Source organism: Natator depressus, chromosome 9 (genome assembly GCF_965152275.1).
Source record: "Natator depressus isolate rNatDep1 chromosome 9, rNatDep2.hap1, whole genome shotgun sequence".
Taxonomy (NCBI): Eukaryota; Metazoa; Chordata; order Testudines; family Cheloniidae; genus Natator; species Natator depressus.
In genome coordinates, this window is record NC_134242.1 from 24,640,565 (window position 1) to 24,660,265 (window position 19,701).

Genomic DNA, 19,701 nt, shown 5'->3' on the forward strand with positions numbered 1-19,701 from the left:
GTCCCGATTTTTCATCCTTGCTATCTGGGCATCCTAGTTCTCTGCCAAGAGAAGCAGCTGCTGCAGGGAGGGGAGTGGTGGGTAGATGGATTGCCTCTTGCTTACCCCTAGTGGTGCTGCTGGGCAGGCAAAGGAGCTAGGACAGAAGCAGTTGCTCGTAGTTCCTGGAGCAGAGATGCCCATAAATGATTTTTCACTTGCTAGTGTCAAGCTGACCAGCCCATATTATAAACCTGATTTCAAACAAACCAACCCCCTCTTCCCTCCCCCAGCCTTGCAGGTGGCCAGTTAGTTCATGTTAATATATGTGATCAGACCAGCAGATGAAAACTGATCATTTTATGTGAAGGTTCAAAGAGTTTAGCGTTAGCAACTGGAAATGACTTGGATTGCTACTCCATTGTTTTCATGTCTCCTGGAGCAGATCAGGTACTGAGCTTAGTCCTCAGCTCCCTAAGCCAGCAGGAACAGAGAACATCGTGGAGAGGTGAGAAGGGAGAATGAGAGATGTATTATTCTACTCTTTAAGGTCAAGGTGAGGCCTTGTTCAGGAAAGCATTAAAGCATTTGCTTAAGTGCAGTCCTGATATGGATACTTTTCTGAATCGGGGCCTTAGACTCCAGTGCCCCTTGAGGCAGGAGCAGTGTCCTCAGGCCTATTTATTAAAGCACACAGCGCACTGTTGGCGCTAAACAAATAACTTTGAAACATAATACTAACTGATGCTGTGCAGTGATCCTTCTGCCCAACACAGGGAGCACCAGACTGCAGACCCATCCAGCCGCAGGCAGCAGGGCTGCTCAGTGCTGGTCTACATTATGTATGACTCCAGCCTTTGCTATTATCTCTCACTTTCAGGAGCACTCAATTCAACCACCCCCGGCCCCACAATTTACTCCAAATTCCTAACCTAAATATTAGAGACAAGGGGGTGAGGTAATATCTTTTATTGAACCAATTTTTGTTGGTGAGAGAAAAGTTGGTTCAGTTAAAGATATTTCCTCATCCACCTTCTCTCTCTAATATCCTGGGACCGACACAGTTACAACTAGACTGCATGACTTAAATATAACTACAGTTAAATTTGTACAGTGCAACCTCCCTCAAAGATTGGGCCAAGATTCCCCAAATGTAATGAGTACAGTTCTGCTCCATCTTTATGAGACAAACACCTACCTTTGTTAAGCAGCCAGTCTTGGAAAGTTTCTTGAGAGATTGCTTAAGACAAAACATACTATATATTTCTTCCATTTCTTCTAACCATTGTGCAACTTCTTGTAATATTTTTTGCTCCAATGGTCTTGGATTTTTGTACTCAAGGAATAGTAACATAACACAATACTTTAGGCTATATTTGTGGAAATGCTGATTATTTTTCATTTTTTACCAGTAAAAATCTTACCTAGTTACTAGAGCACAAGAACTTTACTAAAATATTATTAAATTATTTTCAAAATAGCACATATTTGTTAGGCTTCATTTTGCTGATGGGCAGTGCTATATAATGAGCTCGGTTGAAGCCTTTTTCAAGCCTGAACTTAAGGCTACAGTGCCATAGGTGCCTGATACAGATTGCAGAATTCACATTCTTAATCAATTTCAAATTATAAAGACACCTGAGGGAATTAAAACAAAGATCTAATGCAATAATTTGTGCTTGAATTTACAATCTGATTATAGAAACATGTAGAGAGTTCATTCATTCATCTGCCTTTTAGAGAGCCAATTATAATTGAGGTAAACAAATTTATGGGAAGATAGCAATTAAATATGCAATTTTAAATTCATAAATATAAACAATGTATATCAAATTTATTAATTAGCTGCCTCCCCATCTGCCATCAAACACATGCACACCTTTCAGATGTCTGTGAATATCAAATGGTATATCTCTGGATGAAGGCAGGACATTTCACTGCTTCTGCGATCTCTCTTGCATAAGAGGTTTCCAAAAATGCACCAGACCGTTCAGTTCTGTTCATGTGTATATCTCTATTCCCTTCTGCCTGTATTTGCCATCTTTCCAAAGAACATCCTCTTCACTTGTCACGTATAGAGTAGAAAAATCAATATAAATCTTTAATCTGATAAAGATGGCAGGTTTCTGATGCAGATAATATGAAATTTTATTCATTGCTAGATGATTTTTCATGAAGAGATTGTATTACAGTTTAGGTCAAAATTAGATTAAATTTAGATGAAGTGCTAAAATATTATTGTTTTCTTATTTCATTATTTATTGTAGGAGAGAAAAGTTCTATATATCTGCTCTCCATGCTCGTTAGCAAAATTAGTCTTTGTAACTGTTTCCAGCTACTTTGACAGAGAAAGAGACGAACTGGTGAAGCAGAAAATTAAAATTCTTGTGATGTTGTAATTTCAAGATCTAATAATTAAGCCACAATCTCATTTATTGGTAAATGAATACTTTGCTGTAGAGTGTGCACCATCTTTTTCTCTTTTTCTTATGCATACTCCTGTTAAGATGTCTTTTTGGTGCTTAAAATTCTTGCCTGTCAAGAAGCAATAGTTTTTGGCAATGAAAATTAATCTTCTTATACTAAATATACAACAGAATGTGGTATTTTCGTATTGTTCAGGCACAAAGGGGCAAATCATAACCCCACAAGGTTTAGGGAGGGGAAGGAAACGTCCCCTCAGTCTGTGGAATGGTATTGGGTCATGCAGCAGCTGCTGCTGTAGCCTCAGATTCTGCAGTCGTCTGCACTACTGCTGTGCTCATCCTTTGCGTGGGAATGGATAGATGCTCAGCTGGTAGATCCTATTGGGCCTACTCACCTCCTGTGTCTACCCCGTTGTGTGCTGGGATGGAGGGAGCCGCAACACAACAGAGTTCTGTGGTGGAGAAACCCTGTAAGGGCTTCTTGCAGCCCATCACCCACCTCACCAGAATTGCACCAGTTCCAGTATGTTCAGGGCCTTCGGTGATCATAGAGCAGGAAGTAGGTGTAGGATTTATGCTTCTGAAATATTTGTTTAGTTTCATAGAGTGACAATTTACAGCCCAGGGGTGGGTATGTAAGGTGACTCTAAAGCATCCTTTGCAGCTACCAATCCTAGGCTGCTGTGGCTGCTGGAGAGGCCTCGGCATAATTTAAATAGTCCTGGGGGTCCTGTTTAAATTAAGTCAGCCTCTTGGTGTTGCCTAGTGGGCTGCAGTGCTGCCTGAAATCTTTGCCCTCTTGCCACCCTGCTCCTGGCATACCCTCTACAGCAGGACTTACGCAGCCCTCAGTGAGCAGCCTTAAGGATGGCTTTTGCAGTGCCTGTGCCAAAGAGCCTTTTCTCAGCAGGAACCAGGATGTTTAGAGCCCCTTTTAATTCTTTTAAGCTACTCCTGCATTTTTCCCCAATGTATAGGGACTGGAGTAGGGGTGAGTTTCTCACCCAGAGATTTTAAGGCCAGAAAGGATCATTAGGATCATCAGTTCTGATTTCCTGCACAATGCAGGCTATAGCATTTCTCCCAGTATCTTCTAACCTGAGCCTGATAACTTGCTTTCTGAAAGATATACTCTAGTTCAGCCACATCTAGCCCAGAAGACATCAAATAATAGAGAATCCACCACATCCCCTGATAGCCTATTCCAGTGGTTAATTATTCTGTTTGCCTTATAACTAGGTTGAATTTTTCTAGCCTCAGGATCCTGTCATTGGATCATTACGCATTTGTCTGCTAGATAACTGAGCCTTCTAGTGTCAGGTATCTTTTTCACTAAGAAGGTTTACATCATGCAGTGCATGCACACAGTAGGTTGCAGGGCTGCTGTACCAGATATGGACTGGCCAATGAGCTTCCTTCTCAGAGAGATACACACTGGATATGACAGGTTTCAGAGTAGCAGCCGTGTTAGTCTGTATTCGCAAAAAGAAAAGGAGTAACTGTGGCACCTTAGAGACTAACAAATTTATTTGAGCATAAGCTTTCGTGAGCTACAGCTCACTTCATCGGATGCATTCAGTGGACTTTTGAGAGTGTGTGGCACAAGCTGTCAGCATAGTGTGTGTGGTATGTAGATTGTAATGGATTTTTCACCTTCAGTCCTTTTGGTATGATGTCCATCTGTTTGCATTTGGAAAGGAAGATGATGTCTGTCTGTATCTGTACGAGTTTTTTCATGAAGTGGATAGATTTCCACTCCATACGGCTAAATTCAGTGCCTTGCATAATGTCAGGTTTCAGAGTAGCAGCCGTGTTAGTCTGTATTCCCAAAAAGAAAAGGAGTACTTGTGGCACCTTAGAGACTAACAAATTTATTTGAGCATAAGCTTTCATGAGCTACAGCTCACTTCATTGGATGCACTGAATGAAGTGAGCTGTAGCTCACGAAAGCTTATGCGCAAATAAATTTTTTAGTCTCTAAGGTGCCATAAGTACTCCTTTTCTTTTTACACTGGATATGTTCACTGTAAGAGCCTTGAATGCTCTGTCAGGTATGGCTGAGGTTAGCTTTATAAGGTATGTTACACATAGCACCACCTAGTGGCTAAATAGTATAATGCACTTTAGTATTCTGTTATACTGATCTTTAGTTTCTTTGCATTCTAAATCCTTTCAGATAGTTAAATTTTATTTATAAATTATATATATATATATATATATTTAAAACCATAATTTGCGACAATATAATACAGTTTTTATGTGCTTACCCTGCAAATACTGACAGGCATAGCACTTAGACCCTACCCTAGCTATTTTGCATCTCAATTTACTTACAGACTGTATCTCAAAATGCTTTACAGAGTTAAAATAATAGAACGATAGAGTTGAATAACAAATAAGAGTGGAGGGAGAGAGGATTAAATAAGAATATTTCATTTTCAAAGCAAGCATTTGAATAAATGTGCATCTTGTGGAATCATAGAACTAGAAGGGACCTCGAGAGGTCGTCTAGTCCAGTCCCCTGCACTCAAGGCAGGACTAAGTATTATCTAGACCCCCTCTGACAGGTATTTGTCCAACCTGCTCTTAAAAATCCCTGATGATGGAGATTCCACAACCTCCCTAGGCAATTTATTCCAGTGCTTAATCACTCTGACAGGAAGTTTTTCCTAATGTCCAACCTACACTGCCCTTGCTACAATTTAAACCCATTATTCTTGTCCTATCCTCAGATGTTAAGAAGAACAATTTTTCTCCCTCTGCCTTGTAACAACCTTTTATGTACTTGAAAACTGTTATCATGTCCCTCTCAGTCTTCTCTTTTCCAGACTAAACAAACCCAATTTTTTTCAATCTTCCCTCATAGGTCATGTTTTCTAGACTTTTAATCATTTTTGTTGCTCTTCTCTGGACTTTCTCCAATTTGTCCACATGTTTCTTGAAATGTAACTGAACACAATACTCCAGCTGAGGCCTAATCAGCACAGAGTAGAGCAGAAGAATTACTTCTCGTGTCTTGCTTACAATACTCCTGCTAATACATCCCAGAATGATGTTCGCTTTTTTTGCAACAACAGAACTGTTGACTCATATTTAGCTTGTAATCCACTATGACCCCCAGATCCCTTTCCGCAGTACTCCTTCCTAGGTAGTCATTTCCCATTTTGTATGTGTGCAACTGATTGTTCCTTCCTAAGTGGAGTACTTTGTATTTGTCTTTATTTAATTTCATCCTATTTACTTCAGACCACTTCTCCAATTTGTCCAGATCATTTAGAATTTTAATCCTATCCTCCAAAGCACTTGCAACCCCACCCAGCTTGGTATCGTCCACAAACTTTATAAGTGTACTCTCTATGCCATCATCTAAATCATTTATGAAGATATTGAACAGAACCGGACCCAGAACCGATCCCTGCGGGACCCCACTCGTTATGCCCTTCCAGCATGACTGTGAACCACTGTTAACTACTCTCTGAGAATGATTTTCCAACCGGTTATGCACCCACCTTATAGTAGCTCCATCTAGGTTGCATTTCCCTAGTTTGTTTATGAGAAGGTCATGCGAGACAGTATCAAAAGCCTTACTTAAGTCAAGATATACCACATCTACCGCTTCCCCCCATCCACAAGGCTTGTTACCCTGTCAAAGAAAGCTATCAGGTTGGTTTGACGTGATTTATTCTTGACAAATCCATGCTGACTGTTATTTATCACCTTATTATCTTCTACGTGTTTGCAAATTGATTGCTTAATTATTTGCTCCATTATCTTTCTAGGTACAGAAATTAAGCTGACTGGTCTGTAATTCCCTAGGTTGTCCTTATTTCCCTTTTCATAGATGGGCACTATATTTGCCCCTTTACAGTTTTCTGGATACAGTATTGGCCTTGGAAAGCTGTACTGTTATCTACTATGAACATTAATATTTATTTAACGCAGCTAGTAGAAACTAATCTTATACTACCAAATTCTTATCCTGAACATATATGAAACATATTATACTGTTTGATACATTTTATACTGAAATTGTGATATTTTGATGCAAAATTGAATGTTCAAGGCAGAATTTTGTTTTCAGTGTTTCACATTCAAAACTGTTAGAGGATCCCATGTACATTGCTATTCCTACCATTAAGTTGCTGGTTCTTTTCACTATTATTTATAGTGGTTTGAGCTGAAAGCAGGAAAACTGGAACAGTATGAGGTTGACTCAGCTAGTATTTAAGTAAGACTGGGATACTGTATCAGGTGGTGCAAAATGAGTTTGTTGCCTTTGACTTTTCCCTTTCCAGACAGCCTAACTGTAATCTAGAGGCTGTCTTCATGTATGCATCAACTTCAGATCCCTCTCTGAATGACAGTTCTAGGGATTTGACATAAATCTGATACGTCGCTACTGAGTTGTGTTGATATTTCAAGCTAAATATAGCTACAAGCATTTCTCATGTAGGTTAGCATAGATAGTTTGAATTATGTTGATATCTTTATTGTGACGTTCTTGCTAATTCATTCACCATGCTTTAAATTTTAAAATGGCATGTCTTTTAAGCCGTTATGCCTTTAAAAAAGAAAAGAGAAGTAATATTTTAAAGCCCAAACATCAAGGGATGGATCAATAAATCACCAGGCAGGCGTTCTTCCAGAGGAAGTGTCAAGTTAAAGGATGCATTGTATAGATGATATTATGGAATAAAACAAAAATTATAGTTATAATGGAGCTGAGATTGTTTCTGGGTACTAAATCATTAAAGCATGTGCAGTAATTAGTACCTAATAATATGTAATTGAGAGTAGTCTGATTATATCAAGAATTTAAAATTGGAATTCAGTGAGACAGTTTATTTTAATATTTTTTGCATGTATAACAGATCACTACATTGGAATGTAAATCTGTGCAGCTCAGATTATAACTAACAGCTTCACTGTGGTGCTTCTATCGAATGAAAGTCTTCTTGCAGACTGATAGCCAGGTACTTCAGTGCATGTATTGTGTACCATATAGGTCTCCTGAAATGCTGGGGAAAGGCAGCATATTGGATTGAGGCTTTTATTGTTGTTTTGGGGGTCAATATAAAAGACTCTTCATCTGTTGTTTGTTTGCTGTTTCATCTTGTGAGAGGGTGATATATTAAGTGTGAGCAAGTCCTTTTCTCATATTCAGTTGGTGATCCATTGAAAACCCTCAGGAGTTCTTCTCTAAAACATCTTGGAAAAGATGAACGGTTTAAATGTAGATGAGTTTGTATACGGCCCAATATCTGCAAGCTTGCTTTGTGTGAAGCTGCCATTGGCTTCAGCAAAGGTACAACATACGGAGTACCCATAGTTACTATGAAGTAGAAGTGCTGTCTGCTGTTTTGAGTATTGGGCTAGGAGTCAGGAGCTCTGAATTCTAATTCTGGCTCCAATAGCAATTGTAGTGGTGGGAAAATCACATAGCTTCTCTGTGCCTCAGTTTCCCCATCTGTAAAATGAGGATGATATTACTTAGCTGTCTCATAAGTTTGTTTGAGTTAATTAGTTTGTAAAGCATGTTGCATGTAGTTGAAAGAGTTAGTAGAAGCACAAAGTATGAATATTATTAATGACAATGCAAAGGTGGGTTTTAGATTTCTTTTACAGTCTTTGCACCTGCTGGGTATTCTGCGTGCCTGTTTCCTGGTATGCTGCAGTCCATCATGAATATATCTTGATTGCAGGGAACCCTGCTATGTGTGTCATCAACACTTGAGAGGTAGTGAACTCTGAATTTGAAACATATATCAAATCTACTTGTATTCTGTCTTCTGCTTGGCTCTTATTTTCAGTAGAGCCCTAAAGACAGATCCTCCACTTTCTGCACAAGCTTGCTCACACTTCCCATGGCTCCCGTGTTCCCCAGTGCTCAGGAAGGAGCATAATGGAAGCCCATCCTGGTGACTGATGTAGTGTTTACCATGGTCAGAGAGAATGAGCATCTTCCCCCTCTGCCTTGCAAACCAATCTACACTCCTCTTCCACAACCAAGTACATATGTTTCTGGGTGTTAGCTACAGTCAGAATGTGGATACAATCTTTTATTCTCGCTGAATGGATTTGATTCATTTTATGAAACACCTGTATGGGTTGTAGTTACTTAACAAGTCCCTGAGTCAGGAAGTGTTGTTCAGTGGTCAGGGGACTGGGAGTCAGAATTCTTGAAGTTGTTCTCAGATGAGTAGGGCCCTACCAAATTCACAGCCATGAAAAATGTGTAACGGAGTGTGAAATCTGGTCTCCCCCCCAAGAAATCTGGTCTTTTGTGTGCTTTTACCCTATACTATACAGATTTCACAGGACAGACCCGCGTTTCTCAAATTGGGGGTCCTGACGCAAAAGGGAGTTGCGGGGGGGTGGGGGGGGTGGTGTCGCAAGGTTATTTTAGGGGGATTGCGGTATTGCCACCCTTACTTCTGTGCTGCCTTCAGAGCTGGGGTGCTGGAGAGTGGCAGCTGTTGGCCAGGTGCGCAGCTCTGAAGGCAGCACCCTGCCAGCAGCAGGGCAGAAGTAATGGCAGTACCATGCCATGTCATCCTTACTTCTGCCCTGCTGCTGGCGGTGGCTCTGCCTTCATAACTGGGCACCCGGCCAGCAGCTGCCGCTCTCCAGCTGCCCAGCTCTGAATGCAGTGCTTCCGCCAGCGGCAGTGCAGAAGTAAGGGTATCAGCACCACAACCCCCTCACCATGAAATTTCAGATTTAAATAGTTGAAGTAATGAAAATTATTATTTTTAAAATCCCATGACTGTGAAATTAACCAAAATGGACCGTGAATTTGGTAGGGCCCTAATGAGTGACATTCCTGTGCTCAGCACCTTGCAGGATCAGACCCTAAGTTAGAAGGAAGCACTGCAGCCTTTTCTGTGGTGCATTCATTTTAGTGCATATGACATGAAGAAACCTTTAAAAAATGTCTTTATCGCTAAAATGAAAACTGGGAAAGGACAAGACTACTGCTTCGTCCACTTCATGGATTCCCTCGGCTGCAGATGTTGAGACTTACTTTTGAGTGAGATTCATCTTCAGCATTCAGGCTGCGCCACTCACCCATTCTTAAACTGAAGTATGCTAATCAGTTTCTGACCCACCATAGGTGTGGGAAGGATTTCCTTGACCCTTAAAGACCTGCTCTTCACAGGCATTATGCACATTTAGTGCCTTGAGGGTCTTCATCTTTATACTATGCATGCATGTCTCAGACCAAAAGTAGTCACAGCTCCTGCATTCCCACAATAGCAGCCACACAAGGCAGATGCTTCCAGTTTTCCTGTCAGGCTGTGCTTTTCAGCTTTGAACAAAGTTGTATAATATCTCATGGATTTATATTTTCCCGTCTCTGTCTTATGGATCACAGAGACCTCATTATGACTCACAAATGACAGCACTGGCAGAATTCTCATCTAGTTCTAAGGACTGCTTTCCAAATGTTTTATCTCTGTAGACATGAAGACTGAATCGAGGCTTTCCTTCAGGGAGATATTCCATTGTGTCTGTCAATAATGCATAACAATAATAAATTTAATGGCAGACCTTGAAGTATATAAAAATTTAAGTCCAGAAAAAGGTAAGGATTTTTTTGGTTTTGGAAATACTATAGAAAGATCATGTACATTTCTCGACATGTTTATAGGAAAGATCATATATATTTTATACTTCATCAATGGTAAGTTGCATTTTATGTTTATTTGGACATTGATATCATGAAATAATTGTGGTAGATATTACTGTGTATTTTGAGTGGAAAAAAATTTTTTTTTTCATTCATTCAAAAGTATGTGTCCCCGTTAAAACGTGGGCTTGTATGAGCTATCACTTTCATCAGACTGACAAACTGCACTTCTGTGTCATTTTAAATTAATACAAATTACTTGCCAATATAAACATTCCTGACCGTTTAATCTACAAGTCATTTTGCCATGATATACAGGTTTGCATAAGAACCTCACCTATTTTACTCCAGTAGCACTTACAAATAGTGTGTATCTAGGCAAATTGTGTATAAAGTTCTGATCAGACAATATATGTTGAAGTATATATGTTCTACCAAGGAGTATATGAGCATTATATAAGAAAGAAGATCTGAACAGTTTTCTTCAGTAATTTGCAATTTATGATGCCTAATATTGTTCAACTAAAGTAAGTGGTGGGTGGAAAATTGTAATTAGCTTAAGCCTGTAAATGGGATGAAAATAATTGATATGGTGAAATAGAGGAAGAAATCATGATCCTATCCATTAAATATGTTATATCTTTTGTATGCTGCCTGTCTTTAGTAATGGTTTTAGGTAGTGTGCTTTTAAAGAAAAAGTTACAATAGATCAACATCAACATTAAAATAAAAATATTTAAATACACTAAAATATTAAAAATATTGGAAGTGTTTGGATAAATTTGGCAAGGGACTGGTTTCTCTAAGTTCAGAAAACATTTTTCAGGAATATCTTTTATTCTGAAATATTCCAAAAATAGCTCAGTGATATTTGTCCCAAGTATCTTTTTAAGACTAACAGACTTATTTATTGATTTTTCCAAAGTTCAGATACTAACTTTCTTCATGGCAATTTGTATTTACCATGTTATGATAAATATTTTCTGAATGTTACCAATATCTGATGCTATCTGAATGGACATTGGTGTTCTCTAATCCATAAATAAGGTGCTGGGAATGAGATTTGTTGGTCTGTCCTCTAGGAGAAGGGACACATGTATTGAGGATTTAGTATATTACTTTTCCAAGAACTGTATTTATATTTTGGAGGTTTCTATTTTCGTTACACAAAACTCTAGATTAAGTTTATGTATATGGTGAAGTAAAGAGGACAGAGTGCCACTCCATCTGTTTTAGGAAGCAAAGGATGTAAAGGGGGGGATACAAGAATTAGCTTTTTAAAAGGGAGCTTTGCTAAAGCCTTTAGAAGTGGTAGAGATAAATGAGACTTTATTGGTTTAGCTTTTTAGCTCTTATAAGTTCCTTTGTGTAACAGAGGTTATTTCAAAGTGTGCATCCACAGATAGGCACATTTCAGACTGAAATATTTATGTTGTAGTTCTTTCAAAGGCCATTTGGTAGCTACTTTTCCTCCTGCCAAATGCAACGTTAACTGTCTAATGTACATTTTCTTTAATCCTGCTCAGTTTGTAACACTGTCATTCCTCTTTGTGGGAGAAGGCAGCTCAAGGACAAAGAGTAAAAATAAATATAAGTACAATACAACCCAATCCCCCTTGCATATTTGATTTGTGCAGCTCAAGTTTGCCGCACTCCATTTTTACAAAAGATGGTCCATATTCTCCACTCGGTTACATCTGTGCAACCCCATTCCTTCAGTGAAGTTGCGTCGGTGCAGTTAAGAGCTAAACTGGGCCCCCTGGGTTTATAGCTCATGTAATAGTTTAATGATAATAATGCTGTTTGACCAATACTTTACAGATACCCTCAGGGGAAAATGTGTCAGTTAGATTTTTACATGTGTGAAATAAATGTGTTATATAAAAAAAATTTCTGTTATCTTGTCAACATAGCCTTAATCCCCAATCGGTCCTCATTTGAGGCTAGTATTATGCCTGGACCTTCCATAGAGTGTAATGGCAATGAGAGGAAGGAAGGCGTCTCGCCCCATCTTTATGCAGTCCACATAAGAATCAAGAGTGGTTACAGGCTCTGTGCTCAAGGGAGAGTATGAACTGGTAAGGATGGCACAGCCAGAGCCCTTGTAATACTTGTAAGAAGTGCTTCCCTTTTAGTGTTGGACGAAGTGATCTCCTGTAGGACCCAACATTACAAATGCTTGCTACCAGATGAAGTGTATACAGTTATTTGTAGTCCCATTGATTCATGCTTAGCAGTAAGTGTTGCAGGGTCAGACCCCTAGTCTGCATATCTGTTTGAGGCTCAAAGTCAACATAACTACTCATGTGAGTAATTGCTAACCAGTGGGAGTAAGAGCGGGGTCACAGTTTGTCCTTTAAAGGTCTAATCTAAATAGAGGCTATTGAGCATGGTGGAGAGAAGATGCACCGGTGTGTTTTACCCTGGTGAGTTAAGAATTGTCCATCCCCCAACTGTCCCGTCCCCTACACTGGATGCAGCCAGAGACGACACGTAACTGTTGGGGGGGTGGGGGGGGGCACAATTTATGGCAGCAGTTTTCAAACTTTTTGAGCTGAGCTCCTACTTTGAGTTAAAATTTTTGGTTGCCACCCACCCCCCAACCCAGTGGAGGTGGCTCCTGGAGCCCCCCCCAAACATTCCTCCATGTCCCCCAAGGGGGGTGCACCCCACAGTTTGAAAACCTCTGATTTAAAGGTTCTGGTGGTATGCAGGAGGGTTCAGGGCAGGACATAAACCCTAGCAGAAATCGTGAGGGTTGGGGGGGCACATGAAGGAAAATGGAAGGAATCACCTGCTGGTATTTCAGAACACCAGAGTTACAGGCATGTATCCAGGTGGTGATGAGGAGAGCCTCAACATTTTAGCTACTGAACATGAGAACGGCCATACTGGGTCAGACCAAAGATCCATCCAGCCCAGTATCCTATCTACTGACAGTGGCCAAAGCCAGGTGCCCCAGAGGGAGTGAACCTATCAGGTAATGATCAGTGATTTCTCTCCTGCCATCCATTTCCACCCTCTGACAAACAGGATAGGGACACCATTTCTTACCCATCCTGGCTAATAGCCATTAATGGACTTAACCTCCATGAATTTATCCAGTTCTCTTTTAAACCCTGTTATAGTCCTAGCCTTCACAACCTCCTCAGGCAAGGAGTTCCACAGGTTGACTATGCGCTGAGTGAAGAAGAACGTCCTTTTATTTGTTTTAAAACTGCTACCCATTAATTTCATTTGGTGGCCCTTAGTTCTTATTTTATGGAAACAAGTAAATAACTTTTCCTTATTCACTTTCTCCATACCACTCATGATTTTATATACCTCTATCATATCCTCCATTAGTCTCCTCTTTTCCAAGCTGAAAAGTCCTAGCCTCTTTAATCTCTCCGCATATGGCTCCAAAACTGCAGGTTCACTCCCCTTGCTGTCAAAGAAAATGGAAGAGGAGTCATGGAAAGGAAGTTGCTGTGGGTAGAGGTAGCCAGAGTCTGCCAATATAAAATCTGCATTCTGACAGGACAGCATTTCTTCTGATATTCTCTTTACTCAGACTGCTCTGTACTTGTTCAAATGATGATGAATTCTCTTATTTTCATGAGATAGATCACATTCAGGACTAAAACGATTAGGAGATACAACTTCTGAGGTGAGGTAAAGGGAGTTTAACATGTACAGTTTGGAGACACAATATTAATACTTTGCCCATGATATTGTGTCTTCCGTGCACGGATTGCAAAATGCTGTGTGAAACGAAAGAGGTGTTTAAGAGAGGGCAAGGTAGGACTCATGAGAAATTAGTGAAAAGAAAAGTGCTTTATCCAGGGGACTGAACCAGAAAGGCTTTTCCAGCCCTATTGTCTGTGACTATGATCCGGAGTTTAGATGCAGGATAAAGAGAGAATCATATATTATATACACAAATGTGAAAATGGGCAGTAAGGTCTTAGTTACTTTAACGTGTTCATTACCTTGTTTCATGTGAAACTGACTTTTTGTGTGTGTAAAATTCAGGTGCTTGATAGAAAAATAACAAAGGAAACTTGGTGTTTTGAGTTTCTTTTGCTATATTCTCTGTACCAATGAAGGCCAGAAGGGTTGTAACTATCTTACTTGCAAGCATACCTGAGACTAACATAAACAAAGTTTAATTACTTGTAGGCATGCTGCTGCTTTCATGCCTTTTCCTCCATATTGCTTCTCTCTAAGCAGGTTCTATTTTGTTTGGATGGTGAAAAAAAACGTTAAAAAAGGTCCATTCACCATCTACAGATCTTCTTAATAACTGGCTTCTTTGTTACCCATTTGTGGGTGGACTTTTGCTGCCAAAGGAGCTATGTCCAGGTCTGCATTAGCTGGAAATAGAGAAGATCCTGGGTGAATTAACCTCACAGAGAAAAAACATGTTCCCTACTTCTGTTTGCAGCATTGATTCTACTCTCTTATTAGGTTACAGAGAGAATGTGTGTGTGTATTTCTCCTCTTTATTTTCTGTTTTAAAGTAATTACTCAGGGTTCAGAAATTGAAAACAGCCTTGTCAGTGCACAAACATTAGTCTTGTATTGGTTAGCCTGTCAAATAACAGAAGATAAACTGGGAAACACAGAAGCTTGTTTTGTTGGGTCTAGAAAGCTAGTTGAAAGTTAGGAAGTTTCTTCCTGTTGTATGTCAAGATTTCAGCATAGAGGAAGTGAATTACTCGTATGTCAGCAGTCAGTAAATAAATCAGGACAGTAACAGACACGTTGTACTGCCCACTCGGTTTTGAGTTGGATACATTTTCAGATGTTTTCACTGGAATGTAGAAGCATTGTTCTGCACTAACACTCAGATGCAAAAAATGAATTTATTTTGTGTATTTGCATTAACAAGATTACTTTGGGGTATTTGTCTCTATAAATTCGTTATTTATCCACAGATGTCTCACCATTAGAAATGTATGCTCCCTAATCTAGGTCTCAGAGTAGCAACCGTGTTAGTCTGTATCTGCAAAAAGAAAAGGAGGACTTGTGGCACCTTAGAGACTAACAAATTTATTTGAGCATAAGCTTTCATGAGCTACAACTCACTTCATCGGATGCATGCAGTGGAAAATACAGTGGGGAGATTTATATACACAGAGAACATGAAACAATGGGTGTTACCATACACACTGTAACAAGATGTAACTCATTCCCGCTTCCCAATCTGGCATGTGGATTCCCCGCACTCATTCCAAGTATATGATGACTTCTTGCTGCTTGCTGAAAGAATTGCAGGCAGCAGACCACTAGTCTTTGTGCTGGACCTGGGCCAGTTTCTCATGTTTGGGCTGGGCTGTCTCTGTTAACATTTTCAGGAAGCCCCAAATAGATGGCACATTTGAAAAAAAGAAACGAGATCGAGGCCAGCAGATATGTGGCAGACCTACAACACTTTCACTAAAATGGAGGAGGGTGTGTGGTGTCATAAACCATGGATTTTGTTCAGGGAGGGTTGGCTGTGGCTATTATAGATCTGTAGGTGAGATAGCTGGAAAGGTAGGATTCTGCTGAAAGCCAGGAACCTCCCCAGTTTTAGAGAAACATCTCAGGCCTGAATCTGATCAGCCAGTGAATTCAGTGGGATTGTGCGTACTCATCTGCCAGGGTGGTTGTGCCCTAGAGCTTCTGCAGCTTTATCCAAACATTGTGGGGATTCAGTAGCCACCAGTGAGTGCAAATAATGGCTGCAGTGACGAACCATTCACTCACTGTCCAAATCCCACATCACTGGCACACTTGGCCTGACCTCTCTCCACTGAAATCAAAGGGAGTTTTGTCTTTGTCTTTAAATTAGTTCAAGGCCAAGCCCTTTATTGCACATTGCTCTAACTCACACACGTGATCCCAGTGATTCCACTAACATCAGTGGGTTTCGTTGTGAGAATAAGGGCTGTGGGATTGGATCCACATATGCAAGTTCCAGGTCCTGGATTTCATAAGGTTTTAAATGATGCATTTATAAAACTTCAAAAAAAAAAATAGACTGTATGCAATGCTAATTAATGTCCTTCTCCATTATGGGTTACAAATGTTGCATGAATCATCATTGCCTGGAGTTATAAACAAATTAAATGAGAAACGTTTAGACACATCATGTTCAAACAATAAGGGACAGTTATGTAATATGACTTTCTTTAGCTTGATGATTGTCTTGTATAGTTATTGCAGGTGCTTTACTGTGTTTGTTTCTCTTCAACAAGCAAACAAGGTAATTAATGCTTATTACATAGATCCAGAATTAGAATTCAAGAGAAGCTGACATCCAATCCTGTGCCCTTCCTCTGGCTAAACTGGTCAAGCCTGGGACACTGGCAAAAGTAGAAATTAATTTGGCCATCACTCATTGTATTGGATGCATTAGTAAGATTTTTTCCTGAATTACGAGACGTTGCTTGTGCTGTGTCCATGTCAGGTCTTTTTGGCTGTGAAGCAAGACAGCCTGTTGAACATAGCTCTTGGGACAGGCAGACTGCTTTTCGCTTTGGGTAGGTTTTTTAACTTTTTCGCACTGTGACCTCTGCATTTAGCAACTGTCTCCTTCATGGATGCACTCCAGAATCCTTTCCTCTGGTTCTAATAGTGTCTCAAAGGAAGTGCAACTGGCATTGGCATTGTTGAGAACTGTTTACCAGTGACTAAGCAAATCTGCTTCAGTGGAAGACCAGTGACAAAGCACCCAAACCTACAGCCCTTATCCAGTTCTCAGGCAAAGTACTTTGATGGGAGTTTGCCCAAGTAAGGACTGAGTATAGAATTCCCAATTGGAGCCAAGGAATGGGAGCAGGATTCGGATTCCCAGAAAGCTGCTTGTGACCAACATTTCCACTGAATTTTCTTTGTGCTGAGTGGGCTACAGAGCACTACATTTTTGTCCTTCTGGAGGCTTAAACTTTATTTTTGTAAAGTCTTCTTACTCTAAACTAACTCTGTGCTATGTTGCTAGAACTGTATACGTGCACTGAGAAGAAAAACCTGTATTTGCAGTACAGCACGGCACACTAAAACGGCAAAGATGACCAGACTAAAGTGAAAATGTTTTAACACTTTAAGTAAACCACTAAATAAAGAAAAATGAGCAAAGCACTAATTTATCAGTGGAACATAGGGCACATCTGGGGGGTTAAATGCTTCCACTGCAGGGAGCCACCACATTGCCAGGACTGAGCTAGCACTCATGGGGAGAGAAACTCCAGTGTCCTGGCCAACACCCTTACCTGGCCACTCCTTACCCCTGCGACCCACCTCCCTGGCTGACACCGTAACCCCTACTCCACGCAAGGGCCCCACTCCTTAGCTGATACCATACTCAGCCACCACTAGGGTTGCCATCTGTCCAGGTTTTCTCAAGATCATCCTTTTTTTCCCACTGAATGCATCTGATGAAGTGAGCTGTAGCTCACGAAAGCTTATGCTCAAATAAATTGGTTAGTCTCTAAGGTGCCACAAGTCCTCCTTTTCTTTTTGCGAATACAGACTAACACGGCTGCTACTCTGAAACCTTTTTTTGAGGCAGCTGTTCTGCAAAATCTGTAATAGTGCTCACTATATACTGCCAACTGTGCAGTTTTATGAGCTCAAGTATCCTCACGGATGTTTTGTTTTCTTTTGTACCTCAGCTGTGGCCATGCCCAGGACCTGCTTCCCAGCTGACACCATATCCAATCACCACCAACCCACCTGGGGACCCACTCTCCTGGCTGACACTACCCTGCCACCCTCCAGCTCCCTCCTGGGGCCCATTCCTCTGGCTGACAGAGTACCTGACCATTCACCCCACCTTCCCCACTCCTGGGACTCTTTCCCCTGCCCCTGGCTGACACTGAACAGCCCAAGATCCAGTCCTCACTCATCTTGGAAATCAGAAACTTCTAGCATTACATGGTGCAGGAAAGAACATGGGACCCTGAGCACCAGTAAGGGAACATGGGGAAACACATAGTCAAATGGCTATGTAAAAGCTTCCATCTGTTCTAAGGCTGTTGGTCTGTTCCCCTTGCAATGAAGATGATTAAGCTGTGTAAACTTCTTAACTGTGTGTGCAATCTTTGCTTGCAATAATGATGTGACAGTGTGTTACAATGGGTTTTGGCAGCTGGCCATGCATGCAGTTAAATGGTTGTGTCTTTCCACACTAGCTAAAAGGTTTCATAGGTCTGCAGCCTTGATAAAGGGTTTGCTAATCTGGAGCCATACCACCTCAGGCTGTGAATATATCAGTTCCCACAAACTGGGACTGTGCTGACCTGGTCAGTTCCTGAAGGCGAGAGCTTTAAGAAAAACCCAGTGTGCTTTGGGAAGTGGTGGGGATTATTGTGTAAGTGGCAGTCTCCCCTGTAAACGGGCACAGAATCAGTTTTCCAGCATTATGTTAGAAAGCATCCAGCTGCTGGAGATGCTTCTTTTTGGATGAAATGTAAAACAGAAGTCCTGATCTTTTGTGGCCATTAAAAATCCTATGGCACTTTTTTGCAACTGTAGAGGTGTTAACCTCAATGTCCTGGCTAAATACCAATGATGGCAATTACAGTCTGCTTTTAAAATTTTTTTAAAAAAAAATCTATTTTGCCACAGTATTGTTGATTGCCCTTTGTATAGCTAAGAGCATAGCTGGTCAGTTTCACAGACCAGTTATGGAGAAAATGTTAAATTCCATGATTTGCAATCATGGAATCATAAAACTGTACAAGTGATCAAACTTATCAAGAATTAATTAAAAAAAATTATAATTTCAGGTCTAATTCTGTACATCAGCGCAGATTGGTTGGTGCTCTTTGAACCTTTACCACCATAGTTTTGTCAGGTCTCCCTGAATCAACATTTTTGAATATATGTAAAATTATGGACAAAAAGGCTGATTTCTTTATGTGGTTACCTATTTGATTCACACACACACTTGAGGTTGTGTGTGTACAAATGGTTGCACTCAAATTTTGAGGGCAGTTAAGCTAGTTGGTTCTGATTTTCAGAACTGTTCAGCATTACCACTGCATTTGAAGTAGGAGAGATGGGTGCTTAGCAGCTCTGGAAATCAAGTCAATCTTTTTGTTTGGGATGGAAGCATTGTCTAACAATTAGAACATGATACTGAAAGTCAGGATTTCTGTGATCTGGTCTTATCTCTACTACTGACTTGCTAAGTGTGCATTGGGCAAACCCCTTAACTCCTCATTGGACTCAGCTGTAAAATAGCATAATCATACTAGAGGGATAGCCAGTCTCAAGGAATGAGTGTGGGTTGAGAGTGAGGAGTTCCTGGGTTCTAATCCTAGCTCTGCTACTGACTTGCTATGTGTCTGTAGTGCTTAATACTTAGGGTTCATTAATTAAGTGTGTGCACTTTGAAAACCTTGAAGTGAAGGTGCTGTAAAACTGCAAAGAATTATTATTACAAAGTGTAAATTTAGATGGATATTTTAGGTAGGGTGGCCAGGTGCCCAGTTTTCTGCTGGAAACCCAAAGTCCGGTTACTGCATGTAAGGGGAAGCAGGGAGGCGCCGGGTCTTCACCCGCAGCAGCCCCTACTCAGCTGGGGCCGCCTCCTACCCACATCCGGCAGCTGCAGCTCCCAGCCCCGGAGGTGAGTCCCTTCTGACCCGGGCAGGGGGTGTGGTGGGAGGGGAAAAGCAGCGAGTGATGGGGGGA

At 40.7% G+C, this 19,701-nt stretch overlaps 1 protein-coding gene across 7 annotated transcripts in view; it reads left to right on the forward strand.

The window, feature by feature from the left end:
• Nucleotides 1-19,701, forward strand: part of PLCH1 (phospholipase C eta 1) — a 166,474-nt gene that overhangs the window by 45,883 nt on the left and 100,890 nt on the right. Inside the window, exon 2 of one of the 7 annotated variants that reach the window (XM_074963722.1) lies at nt 9,868-9,990. The exons of the other annotated variants lie outside the window; for them this stretch is intronic. Within the exon in view, the coding sequence (XP_074819823.1) occupies nt 9,948-9,990 (43 nt within the window). The 5' untranslated portion in view covers nt 9,868-9,947. The remainder of the gene's footprint in view (nt 1-9,867; nt 9,991-19,701) is intronic. 7 annotated transcript variants of the gene reach the window in all.